Below are 20327 nucleotides of genomic sequence, written 5' to 3' on the forward strand. Positions count from 1 at the left end.
AATATCTTTTTCTTAGTACAATACTGGAGGAAGAGAAGCTGCAGCAAGAAGAACGAATGAGAATGGAATCCAGGCGACAAGTCACAGTATCCTGGGACTCAGGAGGATCAGATGAAGCTCCTCCCAAGGTAGCTAAGACTGCAAATTATGTGTGTTTAAAAAACAAACAAAACCCCCCTTTTTATTCCATTTATTTCTTCAAAGCCTCCTTTGACAGGTTTGTTCAAACAACGGCATTCTGGCCAATTTTGTCATCATCTGCTAATACTTGCCTGAAATGACCTGGCTCTACTTGAACTGTTATTAGAACTGATCCATGCTGTAATATCACCCTAATGATTTTCTGTTTCTTGTTGTTTAACTTGTAAAAGACTACCATAGTTGCCACAAAATTGTTTCCTGGCCTTTTCTTTATTCTTCTTTCTTCTAGCACTCCTATGAAACGTTAGGTAGTGAGCTTTCAGACCACCATGAAGTTTATTTATAACACATCAGTGAGAAGATAGAAACCAATTCATTGCATTTTCCTTATTCTGAAAAAAAAATTAGGGGTTTGCTTCCAAGGACCTTATGTGTTTTAGTTTACACTTAATTTTGTTTCATTACATGTCTGTCCTGTTTGGATGTCGCTGATGTGTTCTGCAGCTGTGGTAGTCTAACCTCACCAGTTGCTGAGCACTCTCTTCTCTCAGTAACTTGTCTGCTTCTCATCAGAGTTATTTTGCGCTTTGAAGGATTGAGCCTGTATTTTGAAGAATTCCATTTTGTGCAATCACCACTGTAATGTGGAATATTATCTGCGTTCTGATCAGTTTGGGATGAATTCCTATAGCTGTATATGCAAGCTCTGGTGCTGATAATGATTTCAGCAGTACTCGTGTGGCACCTTCTGCTGCACGCATCCCCCAACAGTCATAGGAGGGCAACTTATTTTTATTTTATTTAGTTTCCCCGTACCCTGGTTGTTGCCTGATAGATTTCTGAGCTTGATTCTGCATTTTGATAGCTTTATGGCAACCAAGAAATATGGGCAGTGGAATTGTTGCTTTCATTTCAGAGTTAAAAACAGCAAACAATCCATCAACCTGTTTAGTCATCTGAGATTAACTAGCGGGATTTGGTGTATATATAAACAGATAATGTTCCAAGTTACAGAAGCAAATAAACAACATAAATTGGAACAATATGCTACTTAATTGTTAACAACCATTTTTGAAGAATTTGTTTAGTCTTGAGGCTTTGGGGCTAATCCGAATAGAATAGATACCTTTTACTAATGTAATATATGAGCTACACTGTATTAGAAATTATCATCGTTAGAGCTTTGGGTGTGATGTATGAACTGAAACACTTGACAAAAGATGTGTTAAGATTGAAATTAATTCAACCACTGCATATCTTTTTTGAGGGGGACAGTATGTCCTCACTGTATATGCGATGCAGTTGTTGGTTAGGTTTTTTTATACAGTCTTTTTGTGTAAAATATGGATGTGCATACTAATGACATTTGAACAAGTTGAATTTCATAGATACGGGGGTTTAAGTATCTCTTGTTACCTAGTTTTCTAATGATGACAACTGATTTTTTTTCTTCCAACAATTCATTATGCAAGTTTCAGGTCTTTATAGGGCTTAAACTCCATTTTATTTATAGCCTTAAACTTCTACACGTTCTCAAATAATTCACAGATATCACAATTTGGACTATGAGATTACTTGTATCTCACGGTGATTTCAGTTAGAAACGTAAGACAAAAAAAGATCCTGGTACAGAATGATAATGACATTTCTCATAAAGTGATGATAAGATTCTGCAATCTCAAAGTAATGTGGTGGTCGCCTTTAACTGCCAGAAGGACTGAAGGAGCTCATTTGCAGAATGATGAGGTTTGGGGTTTTTTTCCCTTTTGGGTTATTTTTTCTCCTCCTGAAACACCCAGCAGCACTGTTCCTCATCAAATAAAAACCCAAATATACCTTTGGAGGTTAATATCAAACAAAATAACAGGACATTTCTGCTTGGAAGATAAAAGTATGTTGTTCTGAGCAACATTTTCCAACATTACTTCTTTCAGTAGTGTGAAATTTCTATACCTATTCTGGCAAAAGGATGATCTGTTCAATGTGTGCAGAAAACCAGGCTCCTTTTCATGCAGTTTTTTGTGGTAGCACTGTCCGGATTTCTGGTGACTTTTCTCATGTATTCCTGTGATTATACATCTCGTTTGTTTACGTGTAAAGTATTGCCCTTCTCCTGAAGGGGTAAAGCAAGGTAGTCAGATAAAGACTATTGAGAGCTGTTCTTTAGCTGTCCTTTCTGATAGGAGCTAGTTCTGTCTTGTTTTTTCTTGGCTGGGAATGGGTTGCAAAACAAAGCATGGATAATGAAGCGACCATGGAGTTCAGAATATGATCAAAAGCACCTTCCATGTTGAGGCAGTTAATTACACAGACGTTAATTATCAAAACTAACTTCAGTCCTCAGAATAACACATGGAAATATTCATGCTAAACAAACCAGTTTGATTTGTGTTCTGACTGAAGCAAAAGGATTTACTTTTGGGAGCAGTCACAAAAGCAACAAATTAATAGCAAAACTTTATGTACTGCCGATTGTGAACTTAGAAACAGTGCTATATTTGCACATGGAAACTTGATTTAAGAATTATGTTCTTAGCTGATGTCTTCTCTAGAGTTAAACAGCACAGAGCAGGTCATTTAGTGCAAGCAATTAAATATGCACAAAGAATTCACAGAGCAAGCATTATTTATTGACATACCAAGCACACAATTCAGCTGCTTCCATTTCCAAGCAACAGTGGAGGAAAACTTAATTTTAATTGTTTAAAAAAATGTTAGTTGTTTTAGAATATTTATTTCAGGGGGTTTTTTTAGCTTGCTTTTGTGGTGCACCACCTGTAAATGTTTGTCTCACCCAAGAGTAATTTTCTGATCATAGTTTTCTGTTTCTAAAGACTCTAAAACTTCCTTTACATTTACAGCCCAGTAGGCCTGGTTACCCCAGTCCGAGATCCAGTGAAGGGTTTTATCCAAGTCCACAGCATATGGTACAGCCAAATCATTACCAGGTATTACATTTAACACTGTGCATGTATTTTTTCAAATGTGGGGTTTATAACTCAGTTGCAGCTGGTGGGATTGATTCACTTCTTACGCAGGTTATTTGCATTCTGTTCTGTTAAATGGTTTTTGTTTTACATCAGAACAAACCCCGAACTCAACCTGGTAGGTTTACTCCAGATGGCAAATGCTTCCATATCTGATACGGTGCTCAGATTCCTAAAACTACAATGAAACACATCATTTTCGTATTTATTGAAGGAATGTGGTATTCATGTTAACATTCGTGCTAAGCTATAAAATTACTTGCCTTATAAAATGGCACTAACTGGTGGACTTTCCTTGGGCTTATTGATACTCTGCTCCCTGATGATTCTCTGAAACAGTTTTATTTTCTGTTGGCTGATAGCCACCTTTAGATCTACCACATCGTATCCTCACAGGTTTTGCTTTTCTTCCTAATGGTGCTGAAGAAATTTAAAACAAAAGTTTGTCATGAAAGTACTTTAAGCATTCTTGGGTTTGTTCAAAGCTACAGCCGTATACAGCAGTCTCGGTCGAGACTTTTTTTTTTTTTCCATGGAGAGGGGGAGGTTTTCATTGTTTTAATGAGTACTTCAGACTCATTTTCCTGTGGAGAAGTTTTCAGGCTGCGCAGCTAAGCACACTAATTACATGCTGTCACTCAAGACTTAAGTTTGTAACATACACTATGGGGGTACATTTTTATATGGCTCTGTAGAGTGATGTGTGCAGGCTCCTATTAACTTGAATATGAGCTGTGCATGTGTAGCTCTTACAGATGTATCAATAGGTTTATTTTTGTTCATCAGAGGACTTTGATCTTCTTGGGTGCAGAGGTTAAAACATACTTTCTAATGCTGCTGTTTTGATAAGCATCCTCAAATAGTTATAGTTCTCCTCAAAAGTTACAGTTATATTTCTATATATTTATATATAGTTATAGTTATCCTAAAGTAATTATGTTATGATACGCATCCTCAAAGACTTAAAAAAGAGGGTTTGTGTCATATTTTGGCTTGGCTTCCTTCTTCTGATGTTGCTTCCCCTCCTCCTCCCTCTCAGTGACTGCTTGAATTTAGTCATTTCTGTGCTCTCATATTTGCTCCCTTGCAGGGGGGAAGCTATTAATTATGGGGAAGCATAGGTCTTAATATAACTCTTTTTTCCTTTTTTCTCCCCACCCCCCAAGGTGTCTGGCTACCCTGGTTCTCATGGGATACCAGCCATGGCAGGCAGCATTTATCCTGGGCAGGCTTCTCTCTTGGATCAAGCAGATTCCTGGAATCATCGGCCTCAGGAAATATCAGTGTGGCAACCAAACATGGAGGTATCGTGAACTGACACATCTGTTGTTGCACTCTGTACAGTAAATACACTTTTTTATTATTTAGGTACATCTGGAGATTATTGTAGGAAAATTGTTTCTCTGGTATTTTTTAAATTGCCTTACCGCAGTGGGATGGGAGTAATGACTGAATTCTGTTATTTTTGAAACAAATCCTCCTATGTGAGGTTGGGAATAAAGTGTACTCTTTACACAAATTCTTGATGAAGTTATTACTACTTACTATCTTAACTAAGTGAGCGATAGCAAATATTTTGTGTTTGTTAAAAGAAGGCTTTACTGAAACTTAGTGCTGTTAAAAGAGATGGGAACATTCATGTAAAAAACTGTAGTATCATTACCGTTTAAAAATACCTCTTGTGGGAGATGTCCAGCATAGCTAAAGTATTTGAGGCTTCTCCGTAACTTATCCAGAACAAAAAATGAACTGATCTATGATCAGCATAAGAAGGACACAGACCTGTTGGAGCGGGTCCAGAGGAGGGTCACAAAAATGATCAGGGGGCTGGAACACCTCTGCTATGAAGAAAGGCTGAGAGAGTTGGGGTTGTTCAGCCTAGAGAAGAGAAGGCTCCGGGGAGACCTTAATGCAGCCTATTAGTACTTAAAGGGGGCTTCTAAAAAGAGGGCGGCAGACTTTTTAGCAGGGCCTGTTGCGACAGGACAAGGGGGAATGGCTTTAAACTGAAGGGGGGTAGATTTAGACTAGGTATAAGAAAGAAATCTTTCATGCTGAGGGTGGTGAAACACTGGCACAGGTTGCCCAGAGAGGTGGTGGATGCCCCATCCCTGGAAACATTCCAGGTCAGGTTGGACAGGGCTCTGAGCAACCTGATCTAGTTGAAGATGTCCCTGCCCACGGCAGGGGGGTTGGACTAGATGACCTTTAGAGGTCCCTTCCAACCCAAACTATTCTATGATTCTGTGATCCGATGAAAACTGTTCTTGAGTTGTATTCTTGTTAGGTGCTTTTCAACCTGTCATGATTGCACAGAGCTGCTGCAAGGAACATCAAATTAATTCCCCCTCTAACCTTCCATCATTTTTTTCCTGTTCTCCTCCAATATTTTGTACTTTTTTCATTCCGTTTTATCCTTCCACAAAGACTCACTTCGTGCAGCTTCTGTCTTACATCCATTTCCTCTCTAACCAATGCTCTATTCCCTGTGCCTCTGATAAACCTCAGTTATCACTTAAATGTTTACTTGTTAAATACAGGTGAGCAGATAGGTGTCTCAGTCTCAGTCAGACGGCAGTCTTGCTGCCGTGCTGTTGTTGTTAACACTGTATATAGTTGAGGGTTGTAGTGCCAAGTAGTTCAACATCCCTGTAGGTTATTGACTGTAGAAACAACTTAGTCTAACTATGTCGTGCTTGAATAAAGTGTTGGTGGAAGCATATAGAATCATAGAATGGTTTGGGTTGGAAGGGACCTTAAAGATCATCTAGTTCCAACCCCCTTGCCGTGGGCAGGGACACCTTCCACTAGACCAGGTTGCTCAAAGCCCCGTCCAACCTGGTCTCGAACACTTCCAGGGATGGGGCATCCACAACTTCTCTGGGCAACCTGTTCCAGTGCCTCACCACCCTCACAGTGAAGAATTTCTTCCTTGTATCTAATCTAAATCTACCCTCTTTCAGTTTAAAGCCATTACCCCTTGTGTTATCAGTACCTGCCCTTGTAAAAAGTCCCTCTCCAGCTTTCTTGTAGGCCCCCTTCAGGTACTGGAAGGCTGCTATAAAGTCTCCCCGGAGCCTTGTCTTCTCCAGGCTGAAGAACCCCAACTCTCTCAGCCTGTCTTCACAGCAGAGGTGTTCCAGCCCTCTCATGGCCTTCATGGCCCTCCTCTGGACTCGCTCCAACAGGTCCGTGTCCTTCTTATGTTGGGGGCCCCAAAGCTGAACGCAGTACTCCAGATGTGGTCTCAGCAGAGCGGAGTAGAGGGAGAGAATCACCTCCCTCGACCTGCTGGTCACGCTTCTTTTGATGCAGCCCAGGATACAGTTGGCTTTCTGGGCTGCAAGCGCACATTGCCGGGTCACACTGAGTTTCTCATCAACCAACACCCCCAAGTCCCTCTCCTCAGGGCTGCTCTCAATCCATTCTCCTCCCAGCCTATATTTGTGCTTGGGATTGCCCCGACCCATGTGGAGGACCTTGCACTTGGCCTTGTTGAACTTCATGAGGTTCGCACAGGCCCACCTGTCAAGGTCCCTTCCCTCCAGTGTGTCGACCGCACCACACAGCTTGGTGTCGTCAGCAAACTTGCTGAGGGTGCACTCAATCCCACTGTCCATGTCACCAACAAAGATGTTAAACAGCACCAGTCCCACTACCGACCCCTGAGGAACGCCACTTACCACTGGTCTCCACTTGGACATTGAGCTGTTGACTGCAACTCTTTGAGTGTGACCATCTGGCCAATTCTTTATCCATCAAGTGGTCCATCTGTCAAATCCATGTCTCTCCAATTTAGAGACAAGGATACGAATGCTTCGCATGTGTTCGTAATAATAAGTTACAGCCAAAGTTTTCACAAAAGCTTTGGAAGTTGGTTACCTAAAAACAATCTCAGTGAAGTTTGCTACCAAACTCCCCTTGGCTTCTTTAAGAATACTAATTTATACACTACTTGCTAATGATTTCCAGACAGCATTGGGATATGTTATATTCAGTATTGTAAGCTTAAGACATGCATAAAAACTTATTCAAAAATCATTAAAAATGTTTTTGTGACATGCTTTGCAAGTGTCAGCTAAAACTGAAAAGCATATTTGTTTTGGGTAAAAAATGTATCTTGTGGCTTTTAACAACCGGATAGTTACATTATTGCTCAAGGCCAAGAAAAAGGAATTAATAAATCCGTTTTTGTTGTCCAACTTAAATGAAGTGCAATATATGAAGTGACAACGTTGCTGAAAAACAGACCAGAATTTTTCAAATCTTTTTGGTTCCAGTGATTAGGAGCAAGGCAGATAAAATGTCTGTAGTTGGAAACAGTTTCTTCTGATGGTCTGCTTCAGTTTATAAGGAGTTGAAGGAACTCTGCTTGACTGCTGTTGTGCATTTGGGCTTTAAAAAAATCTGTTCTTTTATAATCTATAAGTTCTTGCAGCTGTTTATACAAATTTTAAGTTGTGAGACTGAATAAACTTACTCTGTTTTGTAGGATTCGGGCACTTTGGACATACGAGGAATGGGCCAGGTTCTACCCACACATCTCATGGAGGAAAGATTGATACGACAACAACAAGAGATGGAAGAAGATCAGCGCTGGCTTGAAAAAGAGGAACGATTCCTGGTAATACTTCGTTTCATAGTGCTTCTTAATTCATTCTGATCTTTCTTTTTTTATTGCAGCTTGCTAAAACTGATCACTGCTGTAAAATGAGAGCATTTACTGAACTTAAGAGTTGCTACCAAAATGTAGGTTTGGAAACAGTTTTTAAATTAAGTGTTCAGCTAGTGAGTGAGTCCTGTATTATAAATACCTCGAACAGCTGGGCTTTTTAGTCAGTCTCACTTTATCCAGTTGAGTATTTATATGTGGGAAGTTGTGGGTATAATTCTGTGCCAATCTGGAGATTGCCTGTTTGTTCTTAAGGAGATAGATCTGTGCGTACTCTACCCCTAAAAAAGTGATAATCATCGGCCATCTAACAACCCTGACTGTAGTAAGAGTTGTAAGCTGTCTTACACTGGAGGAATAATGAGACACATTAGTGGGAAGAAATAATTTGAGAGAACTTTGTGAGGTGGGGAAAAAGCTCTGAACATCACCAGGAGGAGAAAGAAGAGATGCATTGGTAATGGGATCTTCTGTTGCTGTTTCTCTGCAGTTCCATGTTTTCTTCTTGTCAGTGCCACTGGTGTATGTTTTTTATTTCAACTCTGGCTTCCCAGTTGTCAAAAGCCAAGTTCTGTGTTAAAGTTCTCCTACTGGAGACTGATGGCTACAGGTACAGCAGAAGATGGTAGTAGCATATTACTCTGTATAGGCTCATGCTGGGGAGCCTATAGGTATGTGAGCCTCATTTGACAGGTGGATAATTTACAGTGGTGTGGTATGGGTTGTGACAAACAGTCGCATGTTTGGTATTAAGCGTATTTCAAGGAGTGTTTCAGTTTGGAAGCCTTCTATGTTGTACGTAGTTACAAAACATGCCTGTATAAATGCAGGTGCCATAGGTTTGTTACAGGAGGTGAGTTTGAATAAATACGTTCTCTGTTTAAAGCAGATGATGATAATGGTCTATGGTTTCTGTAAGTGTTCTCTGCACTGTCTGGAGCTGGTCTCCAGGAAAATCTTAGTTGTACAGATGAATTATTTTTATTTTAGACACCAAAGTTGCTGGTCGTGATTGTCTCACAGAACTTGAAACAGTCTTTTAGGGATCTTGAAGCCAGGACATTGAGTTCCTTTAAAATGAGAATTTATGCTTTATTCTACAGGAAGCCAGTGGGCGGGAATGGAGAACAGATCTTGTACATAGACAATGTTACCAAGACCTTATTCCTTGCCAATTGAATTGTCTTAGTCTCTCAGGGGTTTAGTTAATGTATGGTATTCAGAACTGTTCAGAACAGCTGATGGCTGTGAAGACAACCAAGGTAGGATAAATCTCTACTAGCTCTTGAGAGCTACTGATAGATGCCCCCATGTCCAGTACATGTTCTAGCCAAGATCCAGGTTGCACCAGAGTTAAGATGTTACTTTTGATTAAAGGATGTTGAAGCTTGCTTTTGGCTGGTTTCCTTGTAAGTGCACTTGGGAATTTGCGGTTTGCCATTGGACGACCGTAAAGAAACCACTGTACCCAGATTGCTTTGTACAATTCATTACAAGCTGAAGAGAGGGAGGGGAAGGGAAAATTTCTTCCCTAATTTAGGCATTAGCTTTTCCAGTCTTGAGTGGCACCAGTTGCTTGTGACTTTCACAAGCCCAGGAGGTCAACTTGATCCCATTGTTGGTTAAAACTTTCAAGATGGTCAAGAACTTTTTGAGGAATTAATATGCTTACTGAGAATGAGGCTTTGTGATTTCAGGTGGCAGTAGATTGTGTGGGAACTTTCTGCAGAAAACTTTCTGACCTTTCTGAACTTTCTGGCTTTTTCTGCAGAATAGATGATAATTATTTGTAGTGTTTTTTATTCTGTTTTGATTCAGCCTCTGGACCATTAGAATGTTTACCGTCCCCCAGATTGCTGCTTGAGGAGGGACTTGCTGATTTTTCTTTTGATCTGTAATACAGTCTTAGCATATGTTTGGAAAGAAATTACTGTGTTTTCATTATGTGTTAGTTTTTATTGCAACACCCTACTGAAAGGAGAACTAGCACTGATGAACTTGTGAGCAGCTATACAGCTCTGCAGCTTTGCCAGAGCTGGATTTGGTTGATGTAAAACCTCAGAAGGTTAAAAAGGCAAAAAGCAGCGAAAGTTTGAGTGGAAGTAAGCATGAATTTAAATGGCCAAAATGAGGAACTGGAATCCATAAGAGACTTCAGTTCTTTTTCTTCCCACATAAACATTTTGACTATACAGACTTTGGGGTGTATACTTGAATGCCTGTTACAGATTTATACACTGTGTCAAAAGCTAAACAAGCTAATGATAGCCACAGGGTGTATTTGAACCCATAGCAGGATGTATGTCAGAGGAATCTTCAGTTTATAGATGGACCTTTCTTGGAAAAGGAATGTGGTTTAGCCCTGAAGAAATCAAGATGGTAGAAAAGTCACTGTGGGGAGTCACTTTTGGAGGCCTTGCAGATCTCCTGAAGGATATCCGCAATTCATACGCGAGAGTCCAAACACAGGTCCAGTGTAGAAATAATTCATATATTACATGCACACACTTCTTGCCCCGTGTCCTTTAGTGAGTGACTAGTGACATTTCTTCTCTTGGGAGAAGGGCCTTCCCTAATTTCACTCCAGGTGATTTAGAGGGGAGAAGCAACTTAATTTTTTCAAAATTGATGCTATGTCTCTCACTTGCTTTGAGACGCCTTTCTGCACTAAACTTCAGATTTTGATAAAATTGTTTTGCTGAAGCGTGGCTCTCCCTTGCCTGCTAGAGGCAGGTTTCAGAAGAATATTTTTCCTTTTGAGCACAGAGAACAATAGAGAGAGTAGAGCCAGATCTTAATTTTTAACTTATGTAGCTAAACAGGGTAGCGTTCTCAGTTAAAACTGGCTACTTTCAAAAGCTGCTTTATTTACACAGTCTTCAGGCTCCTACAGTTTATCTCACTTCTACTATTGAGAATTGGACTCACAGGGGAGTAACTGCAAATCATTTAATGTAAGACACTGCAAGGAGAAGAAAAATCCTCAGTGGGGTTTCTGTTAGTACAATTTTTGTTTCCCCAGAGTAACACCAACTTGCTCATGACTTGAAATCTATTGCTGCTTCTACAGGGAAAAAATACAACTCAAAGCATGTTAATACAAGTATGAACAGCACCAATGCTGTGTTTGCTAGAAGAGACACCTCAGATGAAGAATTAAATTGCAATGGCATTGAAAGGGAAATTTGCCAGGCTTTGAAGAGATTGTTATCTGTGTAAGCGGTTTGCCTGAAACTGGTCCTTTGAGAACATGTGACTAGTCAATACTTGAAAGGAGATAGAAATTTTGTTTGCAAGCTGCAGCTTTAACAGAATCCAGAATTCTGAATTCTGCTGAAAAAAGAGAAAGCAAACAGATCTCTTCATGGGAAGCTCCTGAATGAAAATAAATCTGTTGTGTAAAAACTGAAGAGTAAAGAAGTGTTGAATTTTAAATTGTACTGAAAATATCCATTGGGAAGTGAGAAGAGAACTGGGGGGAGGGGGGGAACGACGACACACTTTTTTTCCAGGACTGACGCTCCCTCCCACCCCCTGATAGGGAGGGGATGTTGCACACTAGTCTGGTAGCTTTAATGGACACTGATTAAACTTGTGGGCTTTCATGCTTATGATAAAATTGCTTTGGATATCAGCATCTCCAGGAACGAGGACAGAAATATCTGAATTATTTTTGAGGAAGCTGAAGCAAAGACAAAGCATTACTGCACTTAAAGCTTGATAGAGGTAACTAACTATAGAAGATAGTGTCTGTCCAGGACATATGCAGGTGGAGGGGTGAGATGGCTGCAGTACAAACATGTTACATCAAACAAGTGGATGTCTGTTTGGCCTTCTATGTAAGGAAACTTACTGTTAGGTATTTTTAGGTGCTGCAGTCCTGAGGACTGACTTTTTCATTCATCATTTATATCCTGTGATGTTTAGACCTCAGCAGACAAGCAGAATCACAAGAAATTAATTAAGTTCTCATTCTACACTTTCTCCTGAGGTTTTTTTATCATATGGGTATTTCCACCCCAAAAAATAAAATTGATGAAGATTAATCAAGATTTTACTTGCACATAGTGCATAGCATATAGAATCCAAACAAACACCCTCTATCCCCAAAAGCAGTGCTCCATAATTGCGAATGGCCTCTCTGCTGCTGGCACTTGCAGCTCACTGTAACTAAAAGATTTGGCCCATTACCCTGCAGTCTGGCATGCATGCTGCGATACTTGCACTTACGTCCAGCATGCTGGCTTTCCTTTACAGTATTTGCGCACACAGAAAATCAGCCCATAAGGATCAAATTACTCCATTAGGGCCACAGCATGTGTACGTTAATCTTCCAGCCCTGACTTCTTGTGTGTAGAATTAATTTAAAAGCAAATCAATTAATTCATTGAGTTAAAATCACTTTTAAAGGCCCCCTGAGGATGCTTTTATTTGTTTTGACAGTAGTTTGGAACTGCCAAAAACTATCCTGATATTTAATTTTTTTTAATTGGTTCTAGGAGAGAGTATACTTTCTGTATTTTAATATGGAGTTTGACCTAAAAGGAGAATCGCCTGTAACCCCAGATAGGAAACCAATGGTGGTGGCGATGCCATGAGAGAGCCTACTGAACTGGTAGCTAGTTAGTTTGCTTCACAGAAGTTGTGGGAAAGAAACCGTGTCGTTCTGTGTCTTTTCAAGGTGACCTTTTAAGTTCAGCAGTATGGTGAAGTTAGTGATTTTTATGCTGTAACTTTTGGCACTGTTGCTGACTATCTCTGAATGTTTTGCAGAATGCTTTTCTTCTTTTGGGCCTGTTTAATTACCTGCTTCCTCATTTATATTTAGTTTCCAGTTTGAACCTTTCTTTGTGGCTGTATTGATGTTATGTGGCATTGTTTTTAATTATATAAAATAAAGATATATATGTGCATGCCTTTTAGTAACTCCTCAGCAGACAGAGCAGTGTTGTGCTAAGAAATTTATAGTCCTTTTCTGTGATAGGTTAAGAAGAAATAACTCACATAGTTTCCTTATCATGTTTGGTTTTGTTTTTTTCTGAAATTCCCACATAGTTGTGGTTTTGTCCTATTTTGACACTGAGAACTGCAATTCAAATATAATTGATGTGAACTGTTGCTAAAATAAGATTTTAATTTTTAGCCTGAGAAAATCCCACCAAGACATTACCATTTGGCATGTCCTGAGAATGTCAAGACTTACATGTTCTTTTATTAGTGAGTAACCAGAAATACTGGAAATAAAGTAGATTATGTTCCAGTTTGTCAACATATGCATCCTGTCTGAAAAGTCCTCTTGACGTTTCCAAAGATTTCAGATAGTAGACTATTTATTAGGAAAAAATCCATTTACTTTTGAAGGATTTTGATTTTCTGCAAGATTTTAATAACATACAGTTCCTCCCTTAAATATGTATCTGTAGTGAATATAATAGTAAGTAGAAAAGGCTTTGCTTAAACTTGCATTTTAGTTTAGTACAGTTGGCACTTTCACACACAAAAAAAAATTCAGAGCACTACGGTTTGTATGCTTGAGAAGTCCCACCATACTATGAGTATGAAACACATTTGAAAATGATTTGTCATCATGGTCACTGTTTAGCTTCAACGCTTGAAAAACATACTCACAAGCGCCAACTGTTTCAGGTAAAAGCAGAAATCCTACGTCTCCAATATCCCAAAGGCTTCATTTTCTGAAACAGTCTTACACTGTTAAGAGAGTGTTAAGCAGGGCCTTTGTAGACATACACTCTTACTAGCTACGTTCAACTTGGGGGCTTCACAATCAAGTGGATGTCTTGAGGGTTTTCCCCCCTCCAACTCATCTCCCTGTTGTATATACACCCTCAATACAGTTGTGCTCCAACAAGTGCCAGAAATGTTCTCCATAAACGCACGCACGCTGAACACACCTCAGCACCCACCACCCAGTTTCCAGCCCCTTTAGCTGCCTCTTGGAAAGGATCATTTCTGTCCAGCCAAGAAGCTCTGTATATCTAATGGTACGCCCAGTACCAGGACAGGAGAATCATTCAGAGGAGTCTTTGCGGTTTTGGAAGGGCTGCCATGGAGGTATAGGGCCATAGCAGGGACTGGAAAGATGGAAGGGTGTGCTTTGGGACTGTAAAATGGTGTGTAAAGTACAGAACAGGTCAGTTCTGGTGTGAGGCTTATTTTTGACCTAGAGAATGTTGCATTAAACACATCTGAAGGACCTCGGTATTAAAAATTGAGCAATGCATTTCTATGTAATGCCAGCACGAGGGGCTAAAATTAAAGCTTTTATCGCTGTAGAAGCATAAGAGTTGCTGCTAAATAATATTTAAAAATACAATGGGAGTTTGATCTTAGATATCACATTTCCTGTAAAATAGTTTGTCTTTTGGAATTTCCACAGCTATACAAATGAATAAATCAGAATATCATTTACTAAAATGGGAGTTGTTAAAATCTATTAGAACACAATCAAGTTGCTACAAATATATTTGGGCCTCCTCTTAGTCATTGGGCACAAAAGTGTGTTGAATATTTCTCTGTTGTTCCTTGTGTTCCTAACTATCCAAGTTTTGATGGGGCAGAGGGAAAAGAAAATGTCGGAGAAGTTGAAAGGGCTTGCGTTTATGTACCACTAAAGATATTCAGGCCTTATTTCTAAGATATTTCTAAATATGCAGGTTGCTGAGATGCAGGTGGGTTGTGTAGCTGTACAAACTGCTTGTGGACCCTCTGGTTTGCCATTACCCATTGGCACTTGGTATCTTCGTTTTCAGATCAGGTTCTTGATGAACCTGAGATGCCTGGGCAACATCGTTGCCTTCCACAGCTTTGCTTGCATGGGGGTGGTCAACAGGCCTCGGTATTTTTGTTGGCAATGTGTGAAGCAAGTGTTTGTCAAGTTAATAATACTCATTTTAGTAATATTTTATGTGTATTTACAACCTTTCTGTGAAACGATTCTTAGACTGTAGCTAGGTGGTTGTATACTGGTCGCATACGTAATGTCCTGAAGTCCACTCGTATGCTGCACGTTTGCTGCTGGTGGTGACTTGGGTAATTGAATTGTTGCTGTGATATGAAGTTGTATAATTGCACGTTTGGAGAGTTTAGATGCTGAAAGCGAGGACCTTGTTAGTAAGACAAGGAGGGGAGGAGATGGATATTATGTCTGTTAATTTATCTTTTTTCTTACAATACTAGGAAAAAATCTGTTATGTTGACTAGTGTGTATTTTTGTGCTTCTGAATCTTTTAAAATGCTCAATATTTCATTACCTTTGGCATCTGTTTAGTGTGCATTTCTGGAGTAATAAATTGTTAAAAGTGCAAAGAGCATTAAAGACCCGTGTGATAAAGTAGTCTTTGATTATTTCCAAAGACTTTGGGCACTTCCTTGGCTAGAAACGAACATGAAGCAAAGGCAAACTGTGAACATCAGTGTAATAGAAATGTAGATAGTCATATGTGTAGATAAACAAGGATAGCTGTTTGCTTTAGCTTAAAAATATAATGAGAATCACGACTTACTTTAGATATCTAATGATGTATCTAACATACCCATATCAAATGAGACTTTAATCAGAAAAAATTCCTTCATCATAATAGAGGAAATAAACTGGAGATTCATCAATGGTAGGTTTCATCATAAAATTTGTCACAAATTCCTGGAGAAACATTGGGAAATTACTTGCTTGTGTCTGCTTCAGTTCTTCATGTTTAAGATGGGGTTAAATATTTCCCTGTCTAGTATGATTTGTCTATTTTTAATCTGCAAGTTCTTTCAGGCAGCGACTGTCTCTGGCTGTGCCTCAGTGTGCGGAAGACTGAATGAAAATCCAAAGTATAAGCCTTTCTGACAGACTGCCAGCACAATTGGAGTATTTTTAATGATAAAAGATCAATATTAGTGTATCTTTGCAAGTTCCGTTTGCCCTGCTGGCTTTTTAGGGTCATTTAGCAGGATCTGCAAGTTGGAATTATTCTTTAGTGCTTTTAGAAAGAAAGAAGGAAAGGGATCTGAAGTAGCTTTAAACAAGAAGTGAGTATATTTGTCCCCCAAAACTGACCCTGAAGAACATGGGCTCAGTTTAGTTATGGTCAATATTCACATGCCTGCATTTCTCTGAACAAAAAATTTTCATTCTTATTCTGTGTGTGTCCATTTTACGTATATATCCATACAGACATATGAAATAAGTTGCATTTACACTGATGCAGATATGCACTTTATCCATTTTCTGAAGAGAATGAACTCTGAGTCTCATAGGATAGTGAACTGAAGAGTCAAATAAATCCTCTTTCTTTGTTGTTCTGTGCCAGAATTAGCGGACTAGAAAAGCACTCTCATTTTGCTGAACTTGTATCTTCAGATTAGCGTTAACCTTTGTTTCACATCAGCTCTTCCTTTGTCTTTCCCTGTACTTAATGTTGTCCCCGAAGAATAAGTATAATGTACCTAGATTTGCTGGGGAGATGAGAAAAATGACTGGTTTCTATGCGAAAAAAAAATGGGCCAGTCTTATTTTTACTTTTTAAAACAATCAAGCCCCAAGTTCCTGTATCTCGCTTAAAACGTATAAAATAGAAATTCATTTGTTTGTCGCTTGTATCAGGAGAATGGTGCATCTGGATGTCTTTATTAGCTTTCTGTATCCAGACGCAGTGTTTAAAGAGCTCCAGTAATTGGCCCCATTTGCAGGCTTGGAGAGGGAGCCAAGTACATATAAGCCGTCCTCAGGCAGGAAGCAGGAATTAATGCACAGCGTTTCTCATCCCGTGGTTGCAATTTTGCTGTTGGGAAGCAAACAATTTTTTTTAAAAACCCAACTTTTGCTGCCTTTGAGAAAACTAAAATGCAGGTTTTCCAATGTTGTGTTAGGGAAACGGTACTATCAATAGTTATAACAAGCATTTTTACACGTGCGCTGAGAATGGGTGGTTGAGAAGCAGTCGAGAAGGCTGCCAGGAGTTTCAGTAGCTGCAGTTGTGCTAGTCGCAGCAGCGGGGGTGTATAGACTGGAATGAAATGACATCTGTATTTGTCAGTGTAAATTTTTAATAGTATTTTCCTGTCTTTATAATGATTTTAAGCCTAGGTTGCATGAATCGGTAAGCAGAGTACAGAATGAATTTTTTAATTTTTGTTTTAGAAACCCGATGTGCGGCTCTCCAGAAGCAGCATCGACCGAGAGGATGGAGGTCTCCAGGGCCCAGTAAGTATGTGTGGGATCTTTTCATATCCCAACTCTTTCTCCGGTTTCCTGGTAGAACATGCTGTATGCTGTCTTGATTAAGGGAGATGATTTAAAGTTTTTACTAAACGTTTCCACTATTACTACATGGTTCTACAACTTCCCAAGAGGCTCAGCTTCCGTGGGAACAGCAGCCGTGGCAAACTTGTTCATGCAGCAGTTTGGGGGATTTGGGGTTTGGTTTTTTTTCCCCCCTTGAATCTGCTGTTGTAACAAATACTAAAATGTTTCCACAAATATGTTGCAATAATTTTTTTAATGTTCATGTGCCGTATAATTGGCCCTTTTATTTAAAAATGCGGATAGTTTTCTTAAAGTTCTGTCAACAGGAAGCAGGATTAAAATAACTTTTGCAGTTGTTTAAATATCTGAAGGGTTTTCTTACAAAGAATGTAAATGTTACTGTTGTATTATCCAGAAATCTGTTTGGGGTAAATGATCTGCTATGAAACTAATGGAATAAACCCCATAGCCATTCATTTAGTGCCAGACAACAGCTGCAGCTGTGGTATTCTTTCTTACTGGCTTAACTCCTGTCTGTTTAACTAAAAATGTCTCCAATTGTTTAATTGCCATTGGAATCTCTGAATCGTACTGATCGAAAGGAGGGGTTAGGCTAGGGACTGTTAATGATGGAAACCTGATGCTTCATCTGCTGCTTGTCCCCAGGGATCACCTTTAAAATACTTAAGTTAATATTTTAAATTCACTTTCCTAGTTCGTTTGGGATGCGATTGTAAAGTCCTAGTTTGGCTTCAGTATTTCTTCACTACCTAAGAATTTAGGGGACTCTTCCTGCATTTGCAGCCAAAGTACAATCATGAATGAGTATATTAATGACACACTGCAGCGTGGTCTCCAGAGACATTCGGGTCTGGAAGCTGCTAAGATTTTTTTCCGTGAAATTGGAGAAGACTATTAGTTACTGTTATGTCTGTGCTGTTGTTGCATCTTTATATAAGAGCAAGTAAAGTATCACTGCATTTTGTGCTACTCGTGAAGATGCTTTGAGATAACCTGGAGATTTTGAAGTCATGTCAGAGGTTTGATTCAGGTGGCTGTTAGTGGCAATGGGTTTAAAGTACAGCTTCTTGCAGCCAGCTGTTTTCTCTGACTGCTGCTTGATTTCAGCATGACTGCCTGGTGTTAGAATAAAAAATACAACACCCAGATCCCAAACTGCTTGTAGGGGAAGTCCTGTGTTCCCAAATGAGATAGTACAATTTCACACCCCATTTGAAAGAGTGTGAAGAAAACACTTAGTGATCCTTGACAAAATGAGTTTTAAAAGAGACTCTAATTTGTGGTAACTGCATTTCTAGTTCCAGAATTTGATTTTGCATTTTTATAGTTCTTAATACATTCAGAACGTAACTCTGACTGACTTCATTTGCAGTGGGAAATGTCTAATGCTTCCGTGAGTCAATCTTAATTTCTCATCTAGAGGATGAGAAATAGGCAGTAGTCATTTCTAGGAGAACTACGATTAAATCTTGTCCAGTGTAACACAGAGATTTCTGTGTCAGTGGTGAGGACAGAATCCAGTTCACTGTGGTGTCATTTACATCTTCCTCACAAAGTGGCTTTTTATTTGAGTAGTCGTTGTGGTAGTTGGAATGGGAGCAGAAAGCACAGCAGCTCTGATTCCTGCTCAGAGCAGCAGCATCTGCGCAGTTCAGGGACACTGGGAGAGAGAAGGAGTAATACATGATCCTGTTCTTTGATGTGGTGGTACAAATGAAAAGTTATCACATGCATTTTAGTAGTTCCGAACTGATAAGCACGTGGCTGTATAACTTTGGGCACATTCTTTTGACATACACTTTTAATAAGCAATTTTCTGGAAGTCAAAATGCAAGAACTGCTTTAGTGGAACTTTACTCTCCTTCCTCTCTTCCCCCCTTTCTTTTTGCCCAGGGTTATCAGATTTGAAATAGTTAGGTTAACAACACAAATCAAAGTTAATGACATGACTGATGGTGCTGGCAGAAAGCAGATGTTTTTTCTAACTACAGAGGGCAGCCGTATGACAGTGTGTGAGATGATCGGCCAGTGGGTTTCAGAGGTTTGTGGTGACAGCAGAAGAGTTTCAGGGCTTTGGATCTTTGATTTCTACTCCTGGTTCCTGAAAGTGGAATCTGATTTTTTTTTTTTTTTTTTCCAAAAATGGAGTAGGCAGGGTGAATATGCTCCTTTATTTCTAGCCATCACATTTCTGCTCTAAAGTATTAAGTTGATAGAATATCATCTATGAAACTTGGAAGAACTTCAGATTTCTCCCTATGCAATACACTTTTATGCGACCTTACTTTCTGGAAGTTGTGCTTCTTGACACAGTTTTCCATAGCAAACTGATAGAAATGAGCTTGAAGTAGAGTTAGTGTGGGAATTTTCATTTCATACAGTTAAAATTTGAAAAATTTTTGAGCAGCTGAAAGCAGGCCTCCTGAAGTGCTAGGCAACCTTAGCCATAGGAGCCATTGTCAGATCCGTCTGTAATTTTAAAACCATAACATGAATTTCTAAAAATGCCAGGCGGAAGCTTTGAATAAATGCTGAACTACAATCGTGAGTATCCTTCGAGTTTGTTAATGAGTTGGTTGCAAGGCATGAGCTTCTCGGTTCAGTTTGGAGGATCTCCTGCAGACTTTCTGCGTGCTGTTGGGCAAGCTGCTTGGTATCATCACCATCGTCTAGCACTGAAATGAGGTGATGGTGGAGTTAGAAGCTAAGGAATAGCAAGTGTACTGCTATTGTCCCTGTTACCTGGGTGTTTTTCTGAAGACAGAGAATGTGAGACATTCAAAAACAGTTGCTTAAAAGGTCAGAAAAGAAAGTTAATGAATTAACATTCTTAGATGGTGATTTATGATAGCATTATCCAGAGCTGAAGGTGAATTGAAGCAAATACTGTGTTTTCATACCATTAAAAGTGAATCCTAAGCAGTCTGAATGTCATCTTCAAAGTGTTGAAAAAGCAGCTTCCTGAGGTCTAACGCAAAGAAGTATTCTGACTTTGCAGAAAGTGGTCTTTATTTTATAAATAAATGCCTTTTTGAGATGTTTCAGTACTAGACCTATTAAATTCTAACTGCCTTCAGTGTTTTACTAATGGAAACTCCTTCATTTGGATATGCTTGCATAAAATGTGATTCTGTTGGGATTGTAATGCTTTTTATGACACGACAACTGCAAGTTTTGTGTAAAGTATTAATTTGGCTGTGACCAAACAGATTTTCATCTTTCATAGAACGATAGAGTATCTCAAGTTGAAAGGGAC

General features: G+C 39.3%; 1 protein-coding gene across 12 annotated transcripts in view; it reads left to right on the forward strand.

Moving 5' to 3' along the window:
• The window catches only part of PTK2 (protein tyrosine kinase 2), a 226338-nt gene that overhangs the window by 194421 nt on the left and 11590 nt on the right, over positions 1-20327 (forward strand). For all 12 annotated transcript variants that reach the window (XM_076329035.1, XM_076329036.1, XM_076329037.1 and 9 more), the window contains 5 exons: positions 17-128; positions 3003-3089; positions 4295-4432; positions 7621-7752; positions 16946-17008. In XM_076329035.1, coding sequence (XP_076185150.1) covers positions 17-128; positions 3003-3089; positions 4295-4432; positions 7621-7752; positions 16946-17008 — 532 coding nt within the window. The remainder of the gene's footprint in view (positions 1-16; positions 129-3002; positions 3090-4294; positions 4433-7620; positions 7753-16945; positions 17009-20327) is intronic.

Source organism: Aptenodytes patagonicus, chromosome 2 (genome assembly GCF_965638725.1).
Source record: "Aptenodytes patagonicus chromosome 2, bAptPat1.pri.cur, whole genome shotgun sequence".
In the NCBI taxonomy this organism is placed as follows: domain Eukaryota; kingdom Metazoa; phylum Chordata; class Aves; order Sphenisciformes; family Spheniscidae; genus Aptenodytes; species Aptenodytes patagonicus.